Source organism: Amblyomma mixtum, chromosome 4 (assembly GCF_055824585.1).
Source record: "Amblyomma mixtum isolate Tamu chromosome 4, ASM5582458v1, whole genome shotgun sequence".
Classification (NCBI taxonomy): domain Eukaryota; kingdom Metazoa; phylum Arthropoda; class Arachnida; order Ixodida; family Ixodidae; genus Amblyomma; species Amblyomma mixtum.
The window spans coordinates 132,229,123-132,256,713 of record NC_143015.1 but is presented as its reverse complement, the minus strand read 5'-3'; the positions used below and the strand labels follow the sequence as shown (position 1 = coordinate 132,256,713).

Sequence of the window (27,591 nt, the reverse complement as noted above, 5' to 3'; positions counted from 1 at the left end):
TTCCTGCTCTGTGTTAGGAAAAGTTTGTTCACCACTGGAGACATCAGTAAGCATCCTTGGGGGACTGCGCGAACGGATTCAGGCTGCAGTCAGGTGTTGCTCTGAGGAGAGCGTTCGTCTGAACATTGCCCTGCTGTGAAGGGGTGAAGACGCGCCAGTTCCGAAGAAGGTACTACGCCGTAGGCGACTGGTACTGCTAACCCATCTTCCGACATGTCGGCGCTGGTTCCGTTGGAAGACGTCGTGTTGGTGTCCGTGGCCCCGTGTCAAGTCGTGTGGGTACCGATCTGCTGCATTGAGTATACGCAGCTCAATTCCTACTCCCTCGCCATGGACGTTCCGCTCAGCGACTACGTCGCCTGGTCGCACAGCATGGAGTGGTACACTGGTAACCGGATGCCGCGGTACAACATCGCCTGGCCTGAGCTCACCGCTGGGAACGTCCAAGCCGTGACGACTCATCGAGAGTGCTGCTTGTGTCAACTTTCCGAAGCCCAGCGCACTAATGGAAACACCTCGAGAATGCCCCAGACTGACTCCGCGTCTAGCCAGAACGCTGCTACGCCACTGCGAAGCGCAACGGGCATCATGAATGAAGACAGTATCCGGGATCAAGCTACAAGAGGCGGCGATTTTTCATTTGCCCGCGCTCGTGATGCAAGACGATATTAACGCTACTCTGGAGTCACGTGTGTGCAGAGGTGCCAGCAGAAGTCGTCTTGATGATATTCTCTTTTCGATGTACCAGTTGTTTATAGCGCCCTGTTCGTATTTTACCCATGGTTGCTCACACATTTTCAACAGCGTCGCCTTTGCCTCGCGCGTTTGAAGCAACGTCGGCATCGCCGCTTTCTCAGAATGTGGAGGCTGTGGTTCGCTGGCGATGCCAGCCAGATGTTCATATTATCTTCTGACGTATTGGCCTTTAAAATCTTAGAAACATGGGTGTGTACAAGTTGCAATTACAGCATAAATAGCCAAGTAACATTGACGTTCGCTCCCTTCATGCGGTTTGATTCTTCGCAATTTTGCTGTAACTGCTCGTTCCTATCCATAAGCTACAGGTGCCATACAGAGTCAGTATTTTTTTTGTATTAGGGTTTTTAACTGTCAGACACTTTTGAGAACTGCAGGCCAGCTTTACTTCTTGTGAGGCAGGAGCGGCTTAAGCCGTGAGATGTCGTATGCTCGTCCTACATATAAAGTGAATAGTGTTAAAAAAAAAACGTGAAAGTGCTTATCAGGTACACGCATATTCTTTAGTAAATATAGGTGAGCTGTGATGTTGACGCCCCGTTTTGCTATCCGTTTCGCTGAACAAAAAGGGGGGGGGGTAGGAGAGGGGAGGGGGCAGTGGCTAAGAACTTAGACGCGGAAGAGAAATCTACATCATCTCACTGTCGCGTGTGAAGCAAATGACGGGCCCTGTTCAAGATTTGAATACATTTTTAAATCATTGTTGCTTTTTTGTTACCTCGTATGCGTGTTCGTTTTAATTTTTCCTCCCTTTAGTGTTACCACCATTCCAACCAGGCATTCTCCATTTTATATTTTTTCGCATTGCGTATTCAGTGCCAGCAATGCACATGTGTAAACCATTTTTAGACTTTCTTCTTTCACTCCCACCTTTCTCCCTTCCCTTACGGCGCGGTTCGGGTGTCCACCGAGATATGTGAGTCAGTTACTGCGCCGTTTCCTTTCCTCAAACCCAATTTTTATTTTATTTTTCGTTTGTGGGAAAGTTACTGCGATATATTGTTGTGCCTTACTTTGTTGCTGTTTGACTTTGTATCATGTTTTATGGTACCCTGCACTTGTTGATTATCTGCTTCAAGCTTTTTGCATTGTAATATTTGCAAACACCGCTCGTTGCTTTGTTAAAGCTAGCAGTATACTCTCACTGCACACTAGCATAACGAACTTTGGTTCCTTCAAACTGCGCTTTTGTAATTTTTTTTTGCTTTTTGCCTCAGGCAGCCACTTTGATTTGTACGATGAAAAGTAATAAAGCATTTAGACAAAAAAAATGCCCAGGCTTAGCTTAGTTAAGCCAAGAATGCGCTGCATATTGCGCGGTCTTTTTGCGCGAGGTATTGCTTGGCGGCACTCGATTTTCTCCGCAGCTTTTCCTCCGTGACGTATGGATGGATGGATCGATGGATGGATAGGAGCGCCCCCTTTGAAACGGGGCGATTGCAACCGCCACCATGCTCAGCCGTCCTTTCTTTTTCTTATTTTTTTCTTCTTTTCTTTCCTTTTTTTTTCCTTTTTATTTTATGTTTTTTCGTTCCTTTTTATTAACTTGGTTTGGTGGCGGCCCGGCCGCGCCCAAGGGCTGAACTGAGTGATTGCAATATGCTACGCATAAAAGGAGGAGTTCTCTCAAAGTAGGCGGCATCGGCGGCAGTGGTATAATATGGCGTTACAGAACGCTTCAGCGTTCGACTGCGGCACAAAAAATGGCTGAGGCTTAGCTAAGCTTAAGCCTAGTCAGATGCGAAGCATATTGATGGCTAGGCTTGGTAATACATGGCTTTCCTTCGTTGAATACTTACTCATTTTAATACAACCACTAGAAGTGTAGCAAGGATTGAGCACGCCGCTTAGCCAGACGTTCATCCCGCTCTTCATCGGTCTCTGTGGCACGCTGAAGCTTTCGCTTCTCGTTGAAATCAGCCCTGCTTCTAGGCGGCATCCCAACACCTGGCCGCCTCGTAAGTGTACGGAGAGCGAGGCAAGCTCAGCTTTATACCGCTGCTGTAGCGTCACGTGGTCAGCCGCCGCGCCTCTGATGTGGAGCCTCCACCGCCGCGGTCGACCGCGCGAGCCGGTAGCCCATCTCTCCTCTGCTGTGACGTCATGTTGTCACGTGGTGTCACGTGGTCACGCTAAAGGTCAATGGTAGCTCCACCGCCGCGCTCGACGGGCTGTAGTGTAGCTCTAGTAATATGCTTCGCATAAAAAAAATTACCCTGTGCCCCTTGGTTTCTGTGGCTGTTGGCTTCTGTCACAAGCTTTTTAAATGGTTGATATCCGCCATGGCTTACAGTTTCTTTGTGGGACAGTTTTTTTGTTTTCTAACCACGCTATTTTTACGAATTCTCAGAAGTGATCGCTTTAACACTCAATATAGGTATGTTCTCTTAGCTCTTCCAAATCCTTTCAACCTACGCTAAACTGTTGCACTCTCCCCGCACCGTTTACGGTTACTTTAGTTATATAATTGTTCAAGCCTGCTGCTGCACAATGGACTTATAGGTTTCAACCATGTACCCGACAATTTATTCTCTGTTACATAGCAGCGCTGTGCTGTCAGGAAAAAAAGTTACTTTCTGGCTCTGTTCTTAAATTGATTATCCCTCCTTCTTTGTGTCCGTGCAACACCTTGAAGACCTCTTGTAATCCTATAGTGATTAATTAACAGCGGTTTGGGATTGCGCATGTCTACATCACCAACTTGCTCATTATTCCATTCATCTTTGAGGAGACTTATAGTAGGTATTTACTCCTTCAAATATTTACCGCCATATTTACGAAGGCTGCGTGCGTCCTCTTAAGCAGTACTACTACGACGTGTTATGTTTCAACTTGCTTAACTTTTTTGATGCATGCGGAAAGCATGCTTGATTGTCTTGTTTTTGGATTGTCTTTTGCGAAGGCACCTGGCTTTTTTGCATCCTATGCTTATTACATCTGGTCTCTGTATTAATTGCTGCTGTATATACCTTTTAATCAATGGACTGTAAGCTATTCGTGCTATAATTTTCAGTTTTCAGTGGCGCCTTCAGCATACATTACTATTATGTTGCAATTGTCCCATGTTTCCGTTGTACTTGAAAAATCGAGGCGTGTTATGGAGAAATATGCAAGCTTTTCTAACCTGTAACATTTGCGTACTTCCTGTTTGGTTACCACCACGGCAATACGAGTTTCCCCTGGGCTGCAATGCTTGCAATAAAAGCAGTATTTTTACGGTTACTGTCCGATCATCGTTATAACTGCTGAAAAATAGGTTTTTACTCTATCCAATGTGCTAATAGTATTCATCTTTTTGTTTCTGATTGCGTAGATACATTTTTCCTGCATGCCATATTTTAGTTTTTTTGCTTTCTGCTTTTATTCGCGCTTTCCTTTTGTTTAAAACTTTTTCATAATAATGTTTCCATTGTCGCTATCTTTCCCAATTTTTAAATGATGTTGAGCTTCTTAGCCAGAACCTTTCTTATTTGGAAGATATTGGTACTGCCCAGTCTGGCTACATCATCTTCCTGAACGTTCGCTGCGTTTGTGAAACAAAAGAAGAAGATACCAAGCCATCCATGTGCCACCATGGGTAAGAGACCTGCGTTTTGAGAGAAATAACTGTATTAGACCTCCGTTCTTGTTAGGGGAAAAGAAAACTCCTGAGTGGAATGAACTCTCTAAATGAAAAATAAGAATTCATAGAAAATAGGCTTCGGTAATAATAACACAGCTGGACGAAATGCTATGTTCCAGCTTATTGTGATGGAGATACGCATCTGTACGTATATTTTAGAAGTAAAAAATGATAACTGAGAAGAGGGACGAATGATTAAATCTAGAAAACAGCTGGCACTGTCATTTATAGCCCCATAGAAAGACCAGGAGGACGCATTGCAGCGAAGGGTTCAGCGGTGCGGGCGTGTTCGGGGGGTGGTTTATCATCCTTTTTGTTTCCCTTAGAACCTGCAGCCAAAAACTGTCTGGTTCATTTTTGGGTGATCTGATGAGGTTTCATCAGCAGGCCTGAGTGGTCTGCCAAAAGGTGCCACTGATGCCACAACTACATAGCGGCATGGCTTGCCGGTCAGTAAACAATCTTGTTTCAACATTTAAAACGATCCAGAGCACCTTCTCAAAGTAAACTCCTCGCAAACACTGAAAACCCCATGACACTTAAAGCAGCCGCTTCTGTCTCCTGGCTCACTCAAGCGGCTAGTTAGGGCCATAGGTGGATGCTGGTGCCCGCCAGGTTTTTGTTTTCACGCGATTTTCTCTGCTATTGGGTCGTATGCTGTAGCCACTTTTGCTCATGGCAGCCGGTAATCACAGTATCACTAAGTCGGCTAGACATTGCACTTCGCCAGCCTGTCCCGATGGAAGTTCACTCCAGCGGCGTTCTCTCCTTCCTCACATGGAAGACCATGCGACGAATTCGCGGCAGTGCGCCACGCAATAGTTTTCGCCTGGAGAATTTCGCAGTAAAACTTCGCCCCTTGGAGGCCGGCCTTAATATGAAAATGATGACACACACCCTTAATTTTATGACGTTTTGACGAGCCCAGTACTGCTTGGGCTAGTTTGCACTCGGACAGTCCTTCCGCGCCCCACTTCACTTCCGCATGAGTTTCCATTTCGTAGTCCTCTGGACTACGCACCTGGATGTGCATTTAGAACCGCAGTCTTCTCAAAGCGAACTTCTCTTTACTTGTTGCGACTACTGTAGTGACGTTCTAAAGTTGCCACAGTGCTCTAAAGCTACATGACAATAGGGATGATCGTTGATTTGTCGGAGTATCAGGGAGACGGATGATACGAATGGGGTACAAGGCACCTTGCCAAAGAAGTGTACAAAGGGGTGAATTATGCAGTTATTAACAAAGGAGCGATGTCTGAAAAAACATAAAATGGATGACATGTCAAACTACAGTGCAGCAAGACGAAGAGGGAAAAGAGCAAGAGCTGCGCATTTTGCTGCGCATCTGAACCTTTGCTCAAGTAAAGCCAAAACAGCTCATCGCTCTAGTCTATCTGATTACATAACGGTGACGAACCAGGCGATGACGGTGCCTCACCTCAAGCCGGTTAAAGAAAACTTACGGAAGTGCATCAGCGCCTCGTGGCAGTAAATAACTAGGGAAATAATTTCCGCTCACAATAATCCCAATCCTGCTGTTGCTCTGGCAGCGTCGGAATTCACCGACACGTCCCGATTAAGTAAGCGCTATGTTTCATGTTCGCAATTCGTGCCTTCCTTTAATCGTCGCTGGTAACGCCGCCAGTTTTATTTCAAATGTGAATATACGCTGGCTTCATGTTTGGGGGCATCACTCTATCCCACTTTCACTTCCCTCATCCATGCCACAGGATGAGATGGCTACAGGGCCTTTCTTTTTCTCATATCTGCTTTTCCCGCGTTTTCCTCCTGCAGCAGCGATGTCGCAATCCGGTAAGCATTGTTTATTTTGAACACTCATGGCAGGCGTTAATGCTAAAGTTGACGTTTTTATGTAGTGACATTGTTATGTTGTTTTGTGTTATGTTTTATGTTTTATGTTATGTTTTATGTTATGTTATGTTATGTTATGTTATGTTATGTTATGTTATGTTATGTTATGTTATGGTGGAGAGAGGATGTCGTAGATGGTCCTTGGCGATCACAAAATGAACAAGGGAGGGGAAAACCTCAGGTTGCTTGAGCCAACGTTTCGACAAGGGGACTTGTCTTCGTCTGGGCAAAGCGTTCATCATTGGCAGGGATTAAATAGGGCCTTCGCTCCGAGGAGGAAGGCCCCGGCGGTGGACCTTCCCCACCCCCGGGGTGGGGCCCCACCCCCGGGGCCTCCTGCTGCTTCCCCACCCCCGGGGTGGGGCCCCACCCCCGGGGCCTTCCTCCTCGGAGCGAAGGCCCTATTTAATCCCTGCCAATGATGAACGCTTTGCCCAGACGAAGACAAGCCCCCTTGTCGAAACGTTGGCTCAAACAACCTGAGGTTTTCCCCTCCCTTGTTCATTTTTTGTTATGTTATGTTATGTTATGTTATGTTATGTTATGTTATGTTAGGTTATGTTATGTTATGTTATGTACAGGCCCTTCTTGCATGTCAAAAAATGCCTTCTTTGGACAAGTTCCGGTGACAGAATCTCTTAGTAAATATGATCGAAATCATTTTAAGTAGGCCATATACCATTTGAACCTAAGCCTATGTGCATGTGCGCTTATTAGTGAAAGCGCAGCGCTATAGTTAGCACTTTTTATCACTGATAGCATTATGACTGCATTCTAAACAAAACTTGAGTTCCGCATGCTTTAAAACTGTGGTTGTTATTACAGCATCGCAGCTCACGGATACTTCACGATTGAGTAAGCGGTCATTTTTTGTTTAGTCAAATTTTCTGACCTCATAGTGATTTCTATTTGCGTTTAAGTCTTTTTTTTTGCAAATAAATTCACTGGCTCCTTTTTTTGCTCGCAGCAACGACGTCGCAGTTCGGTAAGCACCTGTTATGCGAGCTTTCTTTCGCCACTACTGACGCCATCACGCCGGAGAAGTACTGCTTGCATCGCGATGAGCGTAATTTTGTAAGACGATGCTTTTAGTAAAGTGTAGTTTGTAAAACTGCTTACTTACTAAACTTATGTTATCCTCAGTACTCCTTGGCTTGCTGCTATTCTTTCTTCTTTTTTTTTCAGATACAACAAGCTTGGCAGTAAGACTGATTTTCTTCTTCTAGGCGCCTGTGTACCACTTGATTAAGATTTTTGTCTCGACTAATCCGTCCGTCGCACAATTGCGGAAGTGATGTTTCCCTCTAATTGAAACGCTCCGCGACGAAAATGGCAGATAGTGAACATTTGGATAGCTGGTGCAACACAACATAAGGACAGGTTGCACAAGAAAGCCAGCAGCAAGAGCTGGATCGCTTTTGTAACTCCTGCCCTCCCCATGCATTTATGTTAATTGCACCGTAACTTTAAAATTGCCCGTAAGTACGCGTGACCTGGTGCATTTTAGCCAGAATTTGATAACACATATCCTATAATAGATACCAGTGACGGGCAGTGCTCTCTGAAAACAAAGCCTGTCGCGGTCCAGCACGCTGGGAGACGTGTGGAACATGAAAGGCCAAGTTAGGAGGAGGGGGGGGGGGGCTACTTGAAAAAACAAAACAAAAAACGTTTAAGCGGGATTGCACAACTCAGTGCTCGAGGTACAGTCTCTATCGTCTTTTAAACCTAATCGAGGGTGGTACCAGTGCGTTCGTTATTCCCTCAGTCCCCAAGTGCTGGTTGCCAGCATGCGTTGCTAACTTCCACCCCTTTGCCTCTGCACTGTAAGAAGTCTGGCCCACGCTTCTTGCGACTACCTAAAATGAACTCAGTTGCTTTGCCACTTTCAATCAGGTAGGCGGATATAATCAAAAATCAATTAAAATGAAATGCATGCACTTTTTGCTGTGCTCGCGCATGGCTGCACAACGGCGACTAAAGGGGTAAAGCGCCACCGTCATCCTGAACATAAGGGAATACTGAAACAAAGACACGTACTCGTGTGGTCCACGTACACCACGTAGTTAAATTGTGCATATTAACGAGAACACCCGCACCTTAATCGCACAGATAATAGAGAGCTTTAGAACATGAGAAACCAGGGCTTGGAGCTTCAAAGAAAAAACGCACCCTTGTGACGTGGACGCGCGTACCGGTGACATTTAGAATCAAGGTTTTCTTCAGGCAGTGGCGCTATGCAGGTGACTTAGGTTTATTAACTTCAGCGTCATTATGGACAAGGAGAGAAATTTAAACAGTAAACGTAAACTTTTAAAGTGTTATTTTTTTCGTATACCGTCACTTTTCAGCAATACTAAATTCTCGTATATTAACCGAAACATTCACACCACGCAAGGAATGATTTGAGCTTTTTTGGATTACTTTACAATGGAGCGACATCTCAGCCTGAACATGCAATCCAAACTCCTGCAAATGAAATTATTTTCCGCTTTGTTTCAATCCACAGCCACAAAAAATAAAATTAACAAAAAAGCAACGTGTTACTGAACGTCATTTTTCGAGTTTTGACCAAAACCATTAAACTGAACCGGGTGTCATGTCTACTTGCCAACCAAATCATACGTGCCCACACTAAGCCCAGCAGGCGTGTAAATCCGGAAGATATGTGATAATTTGACACGCTTTATCGCAAAAATCTTCTGGTGGGCGCATCTTGAGACACAGCAAAAGTTTTGTGGGATTTACGTTTGCGTGAACGCGAAATAGCGTGGCGGAAACTACAAACGGCGCTGAGATAAGCTTCCCCCGCTTCGCCAGACACCGCCATGTTGCTGCAATGCAGGGCGATTTGGGGAACGCGCTGTTTCGGAGAGACTGTTCTTCACACGTTACCCATAAAACACATGGGGTGTCTTGGGTTTAACCATAGTCATCTTGACGCCCAAAACTTGCTGTACTCTAAAGCTCTCTCCTATTACGCCGGGGGAAGATGTGAACAGATAATTTGTTTATTACGATTTAGTTCGTCTACGCGTGAGGCGACTAGGTTTTTTGGCGACACATTCACACCAGGCAAGGAATGATTTAAGCTTTTTAGGATTACTTTTCAATGGAGCGCCATCTCAGCCTGAGCACGCGATCACAATTCTCGCAAATAAAATTATTTTCCGCTTTGTTTCAATCCACAACAATAAAAACATTGAATGAAAAGAAGGCAATGTGTTACTGAACGTCATTTTTGGAGTTTTGACCAAAACTACTCAACTGAACCTCCCGCGCTCTCGGAAGCCACGTCTACTTGCCAACCAAATGAAACGTGCCCACACTAAGCGTAGCAGGTATGTAAATCTGGAAGTTATGTAATAATATGGCACGCTTTATCGCAAAAATCTTATGGTGGGCGCATCTTCAGACAAAGGAAAAGTTTCGTGAGATTTACATTTGCCGTGAACGCGAAACAGCGTGGCGGAAACTACGAATCGGCGCTGAGACAAGCTTCCGCCGCTTCGCCAGACACCGCCATGTTGCTGCAACGAAAGGCGATTCGGGAAGAGCGCTATTTCGGAAAAATTGTTCTTCACACGTTAACCAAAACATTTGGCGCGTCTTAGGTTTAGCCATAGTCATATTGACGCCCAAAACTTGCTGTACTCTGAAGCTCTCTTCTATTACGCGCGGGGAAGATGTGAACACATAATTTTTTTATCACGATTTAGCGCCTCTACGCGTCAGGCGACTATAGTCGGATACAACATAAGTCTGGAGTAAAGCTCCGCCCAGTGTTAGCAACTGTTTATTTTTTAAGTTGCATCGTACTACGAAATTATATTCTCCCATTAACCTACCCATGCAAGCATTGAATAGGAGAGTAGAAACACGTTATTAGGCAATCCGGATTTGTGGAATGCGGCCACCTTAAATTCGTTCAGACAGATCAGTTTGCAATGGCGGGCCAGCCGATGGCCCTGCCTCAGTACTACCCACCGCCCGACCTCCTGACTGTGCAAGCCCATGTGGCCGGGGACATCCGCCATCTGGCCAGCGCCGCGCCGGTACTGGCCAGGATCGTCGAGGCACAGATCACGGCTGAGAGGTGCGTCTCTCCATAGTTGTTCTCTGCTTTACGTTAGAAAACGTCGAATAAGTGACCGGGCATCTCTCATCACCAGCGGTCCTAAAATGAGTTCGTGGATTTGCCCATAGATTACGTACTTAGCAGAGGTACGATGCAACTTCATCCTTCATGCTTTGGTCAGCCCTTAGCAGGTTACGAAATGGGTGCAGACACCCAATTTTGGCGTCATCTTTCTTCTTTGCAGTGATGCGTGAGCCATTTATATATATATAGATCACCATGTGGTATTCGCTTACGACCGCTAAATAATTGATATTTGAATTTTTCTCTCATGCTGTTTCCGTTTGAACAGCTTTGTGACAACAAAGTCAACAAATAAATCAAATCAAACAAAGTTTCGTACGGGTGACATGAGGCACGAAAGAGATGGAATATAATCACTGCTTCTACATTCGTTGCCATTCCGGCTCTTGTGGCAGGCTGGCTTTAACGTTACAGTGAATTAGAACGAGGAAGGGGCGATTATATCTGTTTTTCCATGTCTCGTTCGGACTTTGAAACTGAGACCGAAAGGACATGCAATAAATATAGCTATAAATTAGTTAGCGGTCATAGGCGGATACCACGTGCTAATCTATGTATACAAATGCCTTATAGAAAGTAAACATGCTTCACAAAAATTATGTGCATATAGTGTTTTAACTGAATACCGTAGTTGGCGTAACAGCCGCTTAATATTTCTGAACCCTTGAAATGACGCATTTTAAAAAAAGGACAATAAAAATTTCAATCTGGGCGAGTTGGTTCATAACTTGAGAGGGGTACGTACTTGCGCGAAAGACGGGACGAAAACAAGGAAACACAAACGACATGTACAATGCGCAACTTCCAACTAGTTTATTTCAATAAAAATTTGCGTGAGTAAGCTGCAGCTGAGAGTTCTGGCTTTAGCAGGCGACTGAGCTAAGGATGCACACTGTATGAAACGAAAAACTGAACATAGTTTTGTAGGTCATGCCCCTCGGAATGATCTGCACAACGTCTCTGAGGTTGCTTGGCTTGCTACTGACCGAAGAAAATAAAAAGAGAACCCTCCCACTCTGCCAGAGCTGCAGCAAGAATGTCCCAGTGGCTCATGGTTCCAACTCAATTGTGCAATCCACATTCGAAGCCGCGCTGTTGAGAGAATATAGGTCAGTAGATTTGGAGAACCGCAAACCTTTTCAGAAAAGTATTGATCTGAGGTAATGCTAAGGTTGGCTCTGCATGTCACCCTTCCCCTGAGTGCACGAAGTGCCAGGACAACGTATGCCTTGTGTCCCTTCAGGCAGGCTAGCGTTCGAAGTGTCGTGTAATGCGTACAAATACTATTTGGTGGTTTGAATGCTTAGATGACAGTTATCTCCTGAGGACAGAAACCGCATTAGAGTTTAGAGGGCCAATGACGGCAATAATGTAAATGTAAATTGAGGTAATTCGTTTCCGAGGAAAAACATTAATTCAAATGACATTTAATGGCCATCAGCTAGAACAGCGGAAATGAAGACAAATCAGTCTCATAGTAGAGGGAAACTTCTTAGTCGTGATGTATATATTCTTCCCTTTCCGTAATAAACTTCAGTTGAAGTCAGCGCTTATTTTACTAAGTCTCTCTTTTGCGTGTTTTTGCAGCGCTGTTGTAAATCATGAATATTTAGCAACTCTCCCAACTTTCTTCACACATTACACTCTTCCTTCTCTTTCTCTTTCCAATGCCTCCCATGCCAAGAATAGCCCAAGCATGGAGGGTAAAGATCAAAGTGAATCAGGAACTGTAAAAAATGTATGAATTAGTGCGTGCTACGTGGCACTGTTCTCTTGAAGAACGGCTTGACACTTCTGAGAATTAAAGCTGAAAGTGACTCCTGTCACCATTATTTACATGTATGTTCTCCTTCTTCGACAATGGATCCATGTACTGCAGGCGAGCGCGTAGTCGCTGCATCGAATTCCGGCCTTGAGGACCAATTGTACATACACAAGGGCACGAAGAAGTCGCTTCTCGTAGCGGACACGCACAAAAAAATTCTAGACGATCAATATGAATTAAAAATGGGCAGTGTTTCATCCACATAGCGAGTACTCAAAATCAGGAACAAAAAAAAAAGAAAAAAACTCACAGGGTATTCGAAATTTCGTAAAGCAAAACTAAGGGCAAGCTGTTTGCGGGGTTGAAACTCCTCCGTAATACCTCCACCAAGGCGTTACGGGGTAGTTCCGCTTGGGATTGCAGAGATCGGACACGGAAGACAGGGCTTTCAAACAACAAGCGTTTTCTGCAGGCACCAGTTGACACTGCTCGACCGTCGTCTTCTTCACAAACTCACGAGCTTCTTCTTCTTCCTTCCTTATGCGCATATCAGTGCATGCACCGCCTAATGTAACACTTTTATCACTTATTCGCTATTATTTGTCATCAGTGGTTGACTGTGTGTGACATCGTAACGTCCGCATTTGTGCTGCCGCTTTCCTCGGACCACTCAGCAATCAGCGTTACTTCATGCATGACGTTACTGAACGCTGACAGATCAGCCTGGCGCGGTGCTACGCCAACGCCAATTTCGCTGACGCGAGAAACGTGCCCTTAGGAAATTTCAGTGCAACATTTATAAATTGATTTTTTTTTTCTGTTCGTGCGAGCGAAGTACTTTATACAAAGCACGTTAGTTATTAAACGAGAATAGATTGTAAGCGAGACGGCAACTGACGCACGCGCTCTTGATTGGTTCATGCGAAGTTCTGATTTGTTACAGATAATCGGAGGGGTAAATATGTTTAGGAACATTTGGACCGCGGAGATGGATGTGCTAAAGGTTCACAACTCTCAGCTTCCATGTCTATGAGGCTGTAAACTGAACCCTGATGGAGCTAGCCCTTGCGTTGAGAGTCGAAGCTGGGCGTTGGAGGCATCGGCGACTGACGTCGACCAGTTGGTTTTATTCTTCACAGCTAAAAGGCGTCTCTAGGTTTTTGTTTTGATAGATACTAAAATCTTGTCAGTCCTGATTGATAATTGTAGCTGTCCCGTGCTCTTGCTATTTGTGCTGTTTATTATTGCGTATAAGCAACGTGGGCTGAAATTGGCCGTGTCGATCTGCAGCGCCATATCAAAGCCTAGCGAGAGGAGCAGGCATTTTTGGATCATCCGTAATGTTTTTTCAGTCCGCCTACCTACACAAATGAGCATCATCTTCCACGCTTTGTCTAGCCACCAATAGGCAAACAGCGTTATCGGCCGTACATGCAGTTATAATAGTTCCGAATGTGGTACCGCGTTTGTAGCTACTGAAGCGGCTCACATTTATGACCTCTAATTTCGGTCGCCCGCTGTTTTTAGCGTAAACAAATGCCGGCACACGACCGTTGTTTGCTTTTAACCTAATATAATGCAACCTCCATTTCTAACTGCAGAGAGGGCAGCGCTAGGCGAGAGTCGTGCTACCTGTGCGCACTGTGCACCTTGATGGCCATGGCGTTTGTCGTCACCGTCCTTGTTCTGACGTACATAGGTGAGATTCCCAAGCATGGCAATATGAAAAGAACCATGATAAAACTGGAACGCGGCGCGAGGGTGTCGCGCATAACAGTAGATTCCTTCGCTTTGTCAGACTGTGAACCTATAATAATGGCCACTCCATATTCCTAAATTCGCGTTGGTAACCGTCGGATTTGCTTCACAGTTTGGAAAAGGATGAAGTATACAGTGTGTAATAATAATCCTGTAACACTTTCGTTACAAATAAATGTTCACGAATACAGCTGAACCTCATTATAATGTAGTCGAAGAGTCCCGGTGATTACTTCGTTCGGTGAGTATTTCGATATAAACCATTTTTTTATAACGAGGTTCGACTAATATGGTTTAAAATAACTCCAAAGACAAGTGTAGCGAACAAAAAGAGTACGACTGAATGGATGTTTATACTGTGCATGATGATGACAACAGTCTGTATGAGTAAGCTTGAACAGAGTATCCACCTGGCCTCATAAGTGAACTCAAATAGCAGAGCTTTCGACTGATTATGATGAAAAATGTCTTTTAACATAAGTCTTTACGTAGACTTCTTTTTCGGGGAATAAGCTCTACCTGCTCGTCATTCAAGTAAGTGCGCTTGAATAGCGCTGTGTGGTCCTGATGGCGTGAGGACTCGTCTTCACTTCACCAGTTCTTTACGATGCAACTCGCCCCCATACATATGCAGTACGCATGCAACGGGTTTCTGTACCAACTAGGGCAGGCTTAACCAAAGCAAATCGATTCCGTTTGTGCCGCAGGCAGCCTGTTCACCTCCCCGCCGATTACTCGGGTCGTGTACGTCACGGAGACCGTCCTCTGATGTCGATCGAAGGAGCGGTGTGCCCCAGCAATGCTCCGACGGCACTGTTACGCGCCGCTGAAGTCTCGGCGGAGCGATGCGAGAAAAAACGACATGAGCACGTCCGCAAGAAACCAACGTGCATATATAAGCGACTGCGGATTTCATTAAAAACGAAAATGAGCAGACTGACTGTGACTGAATTCGATAATTGCGGACCTCAGATAAGCTGTCACTGTGCCCCCATTCACCGATTGCTGGTATTACTAATGTAGCCTTTTTTTATACATTCAGTGTGGTAGCACTATAAGGCGCATTTTCTGATTCGGTCATACGTAACCTATGTACAGGGATCGTCAAAAGTAAATGAAAGGCAATATTAACGAAAAAACTTAATCATTGCCCCCTCCAATTCATGCATCCTTGAATACACATGTACAGCCTAATTGTGACTGTGCGAATTGCACTGTGCACCAACAAACATGCACCATTATGCTTTATTTTCAGGAAAGTAAAAACAGCGCTAATTGTACACAAACCACACAAACCACACAGAAAGACGGACAGGACGGGCGCTTGTGTGGTTTGTGTACAATTAGCGCTGTTTTTCTTTCCTGACAACAATGTCACATCAACTAGCCCAGCAAAATGTGCTGTTAAATGAACCATTATGCTTTACATTAAAAGAAATCATTTTTTTTTGACGAAGTCGCCTTCCATTTGCTTTTGACCGCCAGTGAAGGTGGACCTTCACTTGGTGAAGGTCTGGTTGGAGGGTACACCAGCGTAGGCACTCAAGATAAATGCCTTCAGGGTAAAGGCTTCTATATACATGCATATATATCGTGTAGGGGCCAATTACAGTTCACTTTAACATCTCACAGCATTAAGCGTGAAACTATACCGACACAAAAGTTTTATTACTTGTGACGCTGAAGCCGCCTCGCGGCATAAAACATGTTGTCAGTAAGGAACGTTGCGAAAAATCGCAAAAATGCATGAAGTCCCAGAAACAAGTTGCAGTTGTCCTTGAACTGCTTTGTGAACAGATTTTGCTTCGTATAGGTTCTGTAATTTGTCGAGAAAATTTCCAATTCGCTGTTTGTCCTGTTGGGTACGTATAATAATCTCGACATTCATGGATGGCACGGCATATTACCCCGCAGTTGTTCCGATGTAAAAAAAATCGCGTGATAGCATGCACTATAGTCGTGAGAAGATTGCGCGGCAAAAGGCGCGCGTTCATTACGTGAGCGAGATAAAAAAAAACTTGACAGCCAAAGGAACGGGAAGGGGGGGGGGGGGGGGGCTCAGTTCTACAAGTGAGAAAATTAGTAGTAGTAGTCACTAAAGTTTTCCTAATAGCCTTATAATTTCTAGAGAAATCTGAGAGTTAGATGCAGTAAAAGGCGACTGCGCTGTTTAACGAGCATCTGGAGGGCCGTGAACACGCGGCATTGAGAGCCACTTATTTCTTTTGTCCATTACCCTTCTTCAAAACCAGATCATGTAATTTTACGATCACGGGGCACTTAGTTCGCTCCAATTACGTCGCAGACATCGATAATACCCCCTTCACACCGCTGCATCACTGCAAAAATGGTGTAAAAAGATTTACTAAATGCTGAAAACACTCAGGAGTCATTAGAGAGCAATAAAAAAATGCCTGCGGAGCCAAACTGAAAAGCCAACATATGCGCCATCCAAATGCATAGCTGCTGCACACTTTACGGCACCTTCTCCTTCACATGGCCGAGAGACCTCGACGGTGGAGTTGTCAAGTAGTGAACGCGCACTTCTGAACTGAGTGGGTAAGTGAAAGCGAGTGAGTGACTGCATTAAACCGTCCATTGTCCGCTTTGCTGCATGCGCTTGCTGCATTTCTGCAACGCGCGTGTATGGATGAGCAATCTGTGCTACGAATGGCATCCTACAGGGCTCACTTCGATTTCGGTAGACAATTTATTGCTCGTCACCTGGGCATGAACTCTCCGCGGCGCACCATTTGCGGACCTAAAGCCTACTTCTTCTACGGTGTCACCCGCAGGCAGAAATACAGGTCGGTGGGATCCCAGAACTCCTTGTACATGAAGTCACGGACCGCTCTAAGCATCCAGGCACGCTGAAAGGCCTTGAGCTTGAACGCTCTGCAGTCGACGTCGTGGGCGTCGTAGTCGAGGTCGGTCATGCCGAAGTTTACCTTCGTCTTCACATTTGTGTAGTTGACGAAAAAGTTGCACATCTGAAACGAAACACAACATCATGGGCTGTCACATATAAGACGAAGTTTGAAATTAAAGTATGAACTAACGAAGTTTGAAGAAGACGACTAGGATGACGATAAGCATAACGTGTATTAACCCAAGAATAAAGAAGATTAAGTATTTGGTGAGGTGGAAAGAGATGATTGGTGGAGAAGAGAAGACGTGACTATGACGACAAGGATTACGTGTACCAACGCCGAGGCTATAAAAGCGCAAGGGATTGCGTGGCACGGGGGTATCTGTTCTCGCTTCGGCGAACGTGGCTTCGGCCGCTTATCTTTTTTGAGCAGCGTCCGTTCAGGCGGACGCAGTTGTTGCTGCGATGCGCGTCTTTCCTTTCCTTTTTCTCTTTCCTCTGATCTTTGACTCTCCTCTATCTGCACGTGGCAGCGGTGGTGGCTCGGCTTGAGCCAGTAGGCAGGCCCGTGCAATTTCCTTTTCATCCTTCTCTCAGTCACAACAACACAACAACTGGCACGGGGGGAAGAACAAAGAAGCGGAGTTTCCCGCGGGTCAAGAACACCTCGGCTGTTAGAGAGCAGCGCCGGCTACTGCTCCGGTGATCTCGAGTTCTACGGCGTCGCACCGTAGTTTTCCTGCCGTTCCTAATCCCGTTCCGGGGAGTCAACAACTGACGCAACCACCTGCTACGACCAGGGGTGCCTCCAGCGCTGTTGCCACCCATCCGGGGGGTGGCCACAACAGCAACATCGCCAGCATCGCCTCCACGGGCACTTCGGCCGGAAGCTTGTACGACGCCGCCAACTACACCACCAGCGACGCCAACCTAAGCACTTCGAACGCCACCTCTACGCCGGCTACCTAGATGACAATGACTGGACCTATGCAACGCTTCCTCAGCACCGAGAGGCCTAACGGCCGAACCGGTACCCGGCACATCGGGGCCTCTGGCCACTGACGCCAGTATGGCTGCTGCGCAAATCTCCTGCCGAGGCTACGACCCCGAAAACATGCACTGGACAACGGTTAACCCAGCGGCAACCGAAGGCCCAGTTTCGGCAACGGTTACACCAGCGGCAACCGGAGGCCCAGATTCGGCAAGATTTCGCAGCGCCGCATTGAACGCAGTGCTGCGCCGAGCGCAAGACCAAGCCTTAACAGCAGTCACCCGCCCCGCGCGCGGCGGGCCGCAGTCGGCGACTGCTCACGAAGTGGAAACCGCCCGTTATTCCCAAGCCTGCTCCAGACGACTACGTCGTCGTCATCAAGCCCCGGACCCGCGTCTCGTTGTACGAGACTTTCCAGGAGACCGGCTACGGCCGGGCGTTCACGGCTCTCCTGGGCACGCAACCCGCAACAGACCTTACCATAATACCGGTAAGAGACCAAAACCTCATTGTTCAGACTGCGAAACCTGAGCTAGCCGACCGTATCATCGGCGAATTTGAACTAAATGGACCCGACGGGAGGGTCCCCTTTGTGGGGCACCTGCGCCAAGACGGCAAGGACGTCTGCTACGGCGTCATTACCGTCCGTAACTCTGAAACTACGGACTCGCTCCGTACTAGGCTCCAATGGCGCTACGGCAACATCGTGGAAGTGCGTAAATTTGGGGCATCCAACAAAGTGAGACTGACTTTCGCCGGAATAGAGAAGCCACGTTTCGTGCACTACGACTCGGAGCTTGTACAAGTTAGGCCTTACCAGCGAACCATTCCAGCCTGGCGACATTGGGGTGTGGTCGGCCACCGTGTGGACGCCTGCCCCGGCCAGAGGCTGGACCATTGTGGCCTGTGCGGACAGCAGGCTCTACTCGTTGAGGGGGTGCGGGCCCCACACCAGTGCAACACAAAGTGTTCAGTGTGCGGCGGGGCGCATGCCACGGGGGGCCCTGCGTGTACGGCTAAATATCGCGCTATCCAGCCCCCGCATGCCGAGCGCGGGCGTAAATCGAAGCGGAACCGACGCAGGCGTGGCAAGCGTCGCCCGGACAAGCTGAAGGCCAAGGCTGCCGACCAAGCCATGGACCAGCCTGTGAATTCCTCTACCGGGAGCCAGGGAAAACCTCCAGCTGCGCCACCGCCGCCTCAAGCCGGTGCAGCGAAGCCCCTCGGACCTCCCCAGAACGGCGGCTCCAAGACGTGGGCAAACGTTGTCACCTTTACGAAACACCTCACACGAAACACACAACCTCCGAAACACACAACCTCACCTTTACGAAACATATTCGCTATGCAGATTGGAGGAACACCTAGGAATCCCTCGGTAGCGACCACTGCATAATTACCACTACAATCCATACCAAGCCACTCACAAGACCACAGGCCAATGCAAAACTACCCGACTGGACCAAATTTAGGAGCAGCTACACCAATCCTCAATCGATAATGGACCAAGGATACTCAACGTGGTCCTAACACCTAGTATCCCACTTGAAATCAGTCGAGCAAAATGTTCAACTCTCAGAGGCGAGCCCGGCGGTGGATAACCACCTCCTCCACCTCTGGGAGGCACGACACAGCCTAGTCCGCCGCTGGCGTCGTCAAAAACACAATCGGAAACTCAAAATTCGCATCGCGGATATCACCCAACAGGTGGCACAATACGCGGCCCAACTCGCCGACTCCCACTGGGTGCACCGATGCAACACTGCAGCTCGGCAGATGTCGAGTCGGAGTACGTGGCGCCTCTTCCGCGCCCTTATTGATCCGGCACAAACCCGTACTGAGACGCAAAAAAAGCTTCAAAGGGCTATACATAACTTCACTGGAGACACGGCCAAACTGGCCGATGCGCTCCGCGACAAATATTTGAGTATACACCAGGATCCCCGTGGTCAGGCGTACTCGTATGCAGGTTCCGAGAACGCGGATTTGGATCAACTGTTCCAGCTCCATGACCTAAAAGCGGCCCTGGCTAAAATGAAGCGAGGTACAGCACCAGGCCGGGACAAGGTGACGGTAAAGCTTATTGCCAACCTCCCAGATCCCGCCTACGAAACTCTCCTCGATTACTTCAACACTATCTGGATTGGAAGCACACCACTCCCCATAGATTGGAAAACGGCACTAGTAACTCATTCCCAAGCCAGGTAAAGCCATTAACACCGACAACCTCCGGCCCATCTCCCTCACTTCGTGTGTGGGGAAGCTGATGGAGACTATGGTCCGCGACAGATTGTCGGCTTTCCTGGAACAGCAAAACATTTTCGCAGACACCATGTAAGGTTTCCGCCCACACCGGTCCGCACAAGATGTCCTGTTGCAACTTCACAAGGAGATTTTCGACCCCGTCGAGCACCCCAGCAATGATAAAGTAGTCGTCGCACTTGACCTGCGGGGGGCTTTCGACAATGTGACCCACGAGATCATCCTATCCCACTTGTCGCAAACAGACTGTGGGCGCAATACTTTCAATTATATCAAACAATTCCTTACAGATCGCCAATCCTATATCCGGCTGCAAGACACAGAATATGGCCCATATCAACTTGGCACACGAGGGACCCCACAGGGAGCTGTCCTCTCGCCATTACTATTTAATCTGGCCATGATGAAGCTCCCTACCCAGCTGGCAGAGGTCGCCGGTGTGCAGCACGCTCTGTATGCAGACGACATCACTCTCTGGGCAACACAACAATCGGTTGGAGACATCGAGACTAACCTGCAACAAGCGGCAGCTATTGTGGACGAATACGCTCGTCGCTGTGGTCTTGAATGCTCCCCGAGCAAATCGGAATTTGTGCACATACGCCCCAACTCAAAGTGCACAACCAAAATTGCCCTTTCCCTACTTAGCTGACCGATACCTGAACACGAGGAGATCCGGGTACTGGGGCTTTTCATTCATCATAGGCGTAAGATAGACACTACCCTAAACAAGCTACGTCAGGTGGGGGACCAGGTGGGTCGGATGCTCCGCCGGGTGTCCAATAAAAGGGGGGACTACGATGCAAAGTCGGATGCTCCCCCGGGTGTCCAATAAAAGGGGGGGACTACGATGCAAAGATGCCCTGCGGCTGGCCAATGCATTCGTGACCAGCCGGATTTTATATTCGGCTCCCAACCTCCACCTACGCAAATGCGATGAGAATGCCTTAGAAGTAGTTCTCCGCAAGATTTATAAGAGAGCGCTCGACTTCCCCATAACGACGTCCAACACGCGTCTCCTCGGTCTGGGGATGACCAACACCTTTGGGGAGTTACGAGAAGCTCATCTTAACAATCAATACTTGCGCCTAAGCAAAACACCTGCGGGGAGCCGCCTTCTGACCCGCTTACAAATATCCTACGCAACACATACAGAAGAACGGGTCCGCATCCCTGAAGCCTGGCGCTTTGCACTCCAGGTGCGACCCCTTCCGAAGAACATGACTGCAGACACCCATGATGGTCGCCGTCTCGCGCGGGCGGAGGCTATTTCTCAACAATATGGCCATAAGCCAGGTGTCTTCTATGTGGATGCGGCCGGCCCACACCATGGGGGTTGGTACACGGCGGCCGTCATCCACCATAACACTACAGTTCAGGGCCTTACTTTCCGTGCCCCAAACATTACATTTGCGGAAGAGATCACCATTGCACTGTCCGCCGCAGATCCAGAGTCCCGAGTCATTATTACGGACTCCAGGGGCGCCTGCCGCAATATTGAGCAAGGGTATATTCCAGACCGTGCTTTCAAAATTCTCCACGCATGCGAATACACAGGGTTTCCGACCCATCGTACCATCGTGTGTGCTCCGGCTCATGCGGGTCTTGAGGGGAACGAGGCAGCCGACGCTGCCGCCCGCGCGCTTACTCACCGGGCGTCGCCTCATCCGCAGCCTGATCCGGAATTCAATTTCAATCCGGCCATCACCTTTAAAGAGATCACCTCTCTTTATCAAAATTTTCATGGCCTCTATCCCCCTCCCTGTAAAGGCCTCACCAGGGTGGAGGAGCGCTGGCTTCTCCGCCTCTATACCAATACTGTACTGTGCCCGGCAGTACTTAAGCACTTCAATTCTTCTTTCTCGGGCGCGTGCCCACACTGTGAGGAGGAGTTTTCGGACACCTACCACATGGTGTGGGCATGCCCTTCCAATCCTGCCTACCCACCCCACCTCCACCCCACTCGAGAGGACTGGGAAGCTGCCCTGCGCGGCTGCTCCGAACTCCATGCCTAACAGGCATTGGTAGCTATAGCCCGGGCCGCTGCGGAAGCTACAGGGATCCCGGACTAGGGATCCCTCCTAGTGTTTGTAAGGGGCGGGCCCTTCCGGCTCGCCCCATCGACCTCTCACTGTAAATAGAAATAAAAGTTTTCCTCCTCCTCCTCAGCACCGATCCGTGAGCACGAACGCCGAACGCTAGTAGACTGGGTGTTCCCGGGCCGTGCGTGTTGGTAGTCTGCATTTTGTGTTGTGTTAGTTTTGTGTGCTAGTGTTTGTGTCGCGTAGGGTGTATTAAATGGGCGTGTATGTGGCTACACCTGTCGCCTACAGCATTCTTTCGGCCCGAGTGTTCTCGGGGGATCCGTGACATGGGCACAGCTTAGTCAGAAAGGACTCAAGAACACTCAGCGAGCTAAAAGGAAGTGAAAGCATGAAGAGAGCAGGAAGGTGAGACTCTTGGCAGCACAAGGCAAAGCGAACAATGGCTGGAGCGGGAGCCTCAGTTAGCTCACCCAACGTTTCCACAAAAGGAGTAGTCTTCGTCTGGGCAAAGCGCTAATCATTAAGGGGTTCACAGTGGCTCTTCACTCCGAGCAGGAAGTTACGGTGGGGTTAGGAATGTCTGATGTGGGAAGAGTGGTAGGATGGAGAGCAAGGAGTGGAAATCTGTTTTCCTGGCGTAAATGGCTTCCAAAGAGGATTAACCAGTTGATCTTAGAAACACTGCTTTATCACAGTTTTGCAGGTCAACAGCTAGAGAGCATTGCAAGACGCTGAGCGCATTGCTAAGCTTTAGAAAATGAAGCGGCTGAATACCACAGCCCGTAAAGCACCCAACAGCGAAGGGCGCCTAATGCGCTGCCAGGCTAAAGAAAAATTGTCGAGGCTTTGAAAGCAGCTAGGCAGGCCATTTATTCTACCCACCTCGACAGAAGGAAGCGAGCGATAGCGTGGGAAAGTATTGCGGTTAAGAAATGCGGCCAATATAGGCGTGTATAGGCTTACTAGAATGCTCTTTCTTTTTTCTGTAATGGGTTTCGTATTTACTTCTGCAGTCGAAAAAGAGATTCACTGATATTTTTTTTTGGAGCCACTTCTTATGTTCTAGCGATGAATTGCAGGAATACGTTGCATTTAAAGGGACACTGAGGAGAAATTGAAGTTGACTTGCATCGACAGAATACCAGCTCCTGATTACAAAAACGCCACTCATACTGACAACAAAGCTCTTGTAACGTAGAAAAGAGCAAGAACCAAAATACAGGTATCGCCGCCACAGGCCAAACTCGCAAGTACAAGCTTCATGACGTCATAGGACAAAACAGTGTTGCTAGAACCAATAGTTCTAGCAACACTAGGACACGAGAAGCTATAAATCACTGAGGCGCAGCAAATGCATGCGCAAATCTCCTTGACGTCGCCAGATGGCGCCACGTACCCGACAGCTACGCGCGCTCCTGCAGCGCCGGGACCAATCAGAGCCTGCTCACAGCTGTATGCGAGCTCCCGGTATTCCGCTAAAGGTAAACAAGGTACACGGTATGCTAAAGGTGTCTAGTTGTGAGAACTTCGTTGACAACTTCGAGAACGGGTTCTATTGTAACGCTGGCAAAACGCCGGTGCAAACGTAAACGAAGCGACGGCTCCAATATCCGATAGATGCCTTCAACGTGCGGCTGGCGGTAGCTTTCTTTTCGGCTGCTGCTGGGCCGCACTGCTGGCGGCCAAAAATCACGGAGTCTGCGTTACGTCATGTGCACGTCATGTTTCACGTTACTTAGTCCTGTGTCGTCATAGGAGAATCCCAAGTTTGAATCAGAGCGGCGGGAAAAACTTTTTCAACTTCGAATCCAAATTTCTTAGAAATAACTGCGTCTTTCGCTGCCGGCCAAGTGGCAACAAAGCCATTAAATGCCGAACTATCGGATTTTGCTATAAAAAAATATTAATAGAGCTCTCCTCAGTGTCTCTTTAATGTACTTGAGCTACCACGAGATAGGGTTATTACGAAGTATATGTCAGATGCGTTTTTTTACTCCAGGTGACATACGGCTAGGCTCAAAGCGGTGATCAAGAGAAGAACTAAGCCGTTGTATAGTTTCCATTGCGAATTTATCAATGCGTCACTGTTCGTAGTGGACCCGACGAGCTTATCTCAGCTTATTTACATTCTACTAATGACTTTGTGTCTCATTCTGCGGTACTGCGGCCCCTGCTCGGTCTCGACGTCATGCCTCATTACTTTTACTGCTTCATTGCCTACCCAAAATGGGGCACTGAGGGCCGGAAAAAAAGAACAGCACTCCATTCATGTCTTTAGTAAATATCAATTCCATGGCTTTTTCTGGCTATGTCCGGCCGGAAAATATGCATTTATCCACGAAAAAATTAGATGCAGGAAAGCAGTTTTTTTTCCTCCTTGTTGAATTAAATTCACCAAGTAATGACCAAGCAGTCCGCCGTAACTATCCTTTGGGTGTGAATAGCATTGCAGCCTAGACGCAGGGGTCCATTCCCAGGAAACTGTCTTGACATCATCATAGTGTGCTTGAGATAACAGTTGGCGATGATGACCCAGTATTTTATTCCTTGAACACCTCTTTTAACTTATGAAAGCTCCGTGTTAAGTTACAGCTTGTTCCTTTACTCCATTCAGAGAGGCCAACCTAAATTTGTACTCCAAGGTTGGCGCATTAGTGTGTTTTATTTTATTTTCAACGTCCGACTGTCACAGGTAGTGTGCAAGTTGGGCAAGGACCCGCAACCCTCGTTTTGATGTTTATCTATGTGAATTTCCGGGCAGGCTGATGGACGCGGCACGGCATGGGTACTTTCGAACGGACATCGCGCAGTCTGCACTTCAAGCACCTACCAGAGAATGGCGCTGTCCTATGGTAAAGTGCATAAGGGTGATATCGTTGTTGATGAATAGAGAAGCATAAAATTTACGTCATATTGACGCCAGGTTGAAGCTGCAGGACATGCTAGAACAGCACTATATTTAATGAACTTCGCACTACCCATAGGGGGACTTAATAGTTTGGTAGAAAAGGTACTGGACAGTAGGATGGATAGAGAAGGACGAAAAGAAAGATGAGTAGAGGAAGTTAGGGCAGTTGAAAGTAGTAGCAGCTATAGAACACGATGTTATGGTCACACGTTTGGGACAGGTGGCGCTGAATTACCCAACACCTCTGGTGATTTAAATGAACAGTCTGCCATCAATATGCAGGCAGGCCTCCTGCACTGCTGGGCACACTTCACACCTGCAAAGCGCTTTTGCTTCGTATCGGTGAATCCGAAACGCACTCAACACACCTGCGAATGTCGAGCATAGTTGTCTAGGAATCTGCTGCGCGCTTGTGTGTTCGTCATTGCTCAGGCGCTGTCTTCAGAATCAGCTTATTAGAATCAGTTTATACGAATAAAAAAAGAAAATGTAGGATGGGCAAATTTATACAGAAGGAGGTCCCGTAGACAGTGACTGCATTGGGACCTCCTAACTACTAGTAACCACGAGAAACTACGATGCGAAGGAAGCTGCCATTTACTTAAGGGTTCCCCCACCTGCCATAGTTAAATGGCTTGTGGCTGTTCTGGCAGACGCCCTTTACTTAAAGCAGCTCCACCTGCCCTAGTTAAAGAACAATGCAGCTGTTATCGGTGCAGCGCATGCGACGAGAAAAAGATAAGACAGCCACAGCATTTATGTCTAATGTCCCAATAATGTCCCGATAATGTCTAACCAGCATGTCCAAGCGTCCTCAATGCAGCTGTGCTGGTAGACGCCATTTACTTAAGGAAGTCCCGGCTAGCGTCGTAGGTAAAGAACCATATGGCCGTGCTGGTATATGCGAAAGTTTCCTGTGTTACATCCCGAACGGCGATACCTTGAAGCGATATGTTTCGGCTGTGTCCAGGGTGTACGAGCGTTCAATGCGCCGGCCCTTGTTGTAGGTGACCCACGTGGCGGCATTCTCCTGGAACTGCATGTTCCTGAGGTACTCGGCGTTCCCGGGGTCCGAGGCATTGCACAGCTGAGGGAGATATGGAAGGGCATGTAATTCAGGCTGTGGACGTACATGTGATGAACGCACGGTAGAGGATGAAGACAGAGCGTTGGATTGAATCGTGTCGTATTCCTGCATGGATCACCCTGTTACTGCACGTATTAACAGTATACGGCTACAAATGTAGTTAGCCTTATTCAATATCATCCGAGATAAATACGAGGGACAAGCCGACATAAGCTTATTTTGAGAAGGCCTTCGAAAATGATTTAAACGTCAAATGCCGAAAACATTCCGCCGAACGACTAGTGTTGCATATACTTTGGGGACGAGCACACGAAAGAACACTCGTGCTTATTTTTATATGAGTCTCCAAGTCTTCCATAGCAGGTTTGCCAGAGAAACACGTTCCTTAGGTGGACTACGCCACTTCAAGCCTTTGAAACAAGCGAAGCTGTCCTTCTTTGCAAGTAGCCGTGCAAATAGAGAGTGAACATACGTTCAGTTCCCCTCTATTAGACACGTTCAGATGGTCACACGGAGTAAACTTGCGCCCGCAGCGCTCACTGCGTTGCCGGGCCGAAGCGTACCTCCGGAAGATGTACAGAAGTAATGAAGTTTGGGCTAGTTGGAGTTTATACATAATACAGAAATCTGTCGCAGCGCGTACGAAACAGGGACAACAAGAGAGGACAAACACGCAGCGCTCGAACTGTCGTGTTTGTTCCCTCTTGTTGTCCCCGTTTCGTTCGCGCTGCGACAGATTTCTGTAGAAGATGTACACAGACTGTTGTCGGCGTTGTGAGCGAAAATCCGCGGATGAAACACCTAGGTGGGTCACCTCGATCACGTCTCATTATGCGTCATCACAACCTGCCCTGAGGATTCTGAGCAAAGTGGCCACCGAGGTAACTGGCAGTTAAAGTAACGATAGTTGACTCGGGAACAGCAACCTGGGTCTCAACAGTCACACCGATGACAACACTTGCCATATATGGGCAGTGGTGCATCGATTAACCGCTGCACCACTGCGTCAGGAGTGTTACGAGGACTCCCAAGGATCGACGAATGTAAAGTTGAGAATGAGCAATGCCGCTTATAGGGGCAGTAACTCATTATCGCTCTCCGAACAACTGGTATCCGTGAACACTGGATCTGAACACCGGAACAGAAGTGAAAATCGATGTTCTAGCGCACATCTGGCCTAGCTATGCAAATTGACCATCATTTCTTTAATTGCTCCACGGATTGACTTGGCGTCAGCAATGTTGATGGTTAGCGAGTAACAGTCTACGACGAGCGAACAGGTAATTTGGGGCGAGACAATGAAATTCTCAAAGAAAACAGCGCGCGAAAGTCTGGACCTAGAATAGGAGACACGCACACACACAGCGCTGTGCGTGTGCGTGTCTGCTATTCTCGGTCCTGTCTTCCGCGAGCTGTTTTTCGTGGAAATCATGTACCAACTGGCCCGGCAACTTTCCATAAATAGATAAAAATTGATTTCAGAGAAAATTCGGC

At 47.5% G+C, this 27,591-nt stretch overlaps 2 protein-coding genes across 2 annotated transcripts in view; one reads left to right on the top strand and one right to left on the bottom strand.

The window, feature by feature from the left end:
- The first annotated feature begins 213 nt into the window (after positions 1-213).
- LOC149348251 (uncharacterized) lies at positions 214-14,704 on the top strand. The gene is made up of 8 exons (XM_089541711.1): positions 214-388; positions 5,929-5,958; positions 6,173-6,190; positions 7,076-7,105; positions 7,436-7,449; positions 10,183-10,346; positions 13,779-13,876; positions 14,643-14,704. The coding sequence occupies exons 1-8, from the start codon at positions 214-216 to the stop codon at positions 14,702-14,704; spliced, it is 591 nt and encodes a 196-aa protein (XP_089397837.1).
- Positions 14,705-16,712: 2,008 nt separating this feature from the next.
- The window catches only part of LOC149348250 (uncharacterized), a 46,725-nt gene continuing 35,846 nt past the window's right edge, over positions 16,713-27,591 (bottom strand). The window contains exons 10-11 of the mRNA XM_089588033.1: positions 25,951-26,097; positions 16,713-16,925 (exon numbers count right to left, since the gene is read on the bottom strand). Coding sequence (XP_089444159.1) covers positions 16,713-16,925; positions 25,951-26,097 — 360 coding nt within the window. The remainder of the gene's footprint in view (positions 16,926-25,950; positions 26,098-27,591) is intronic.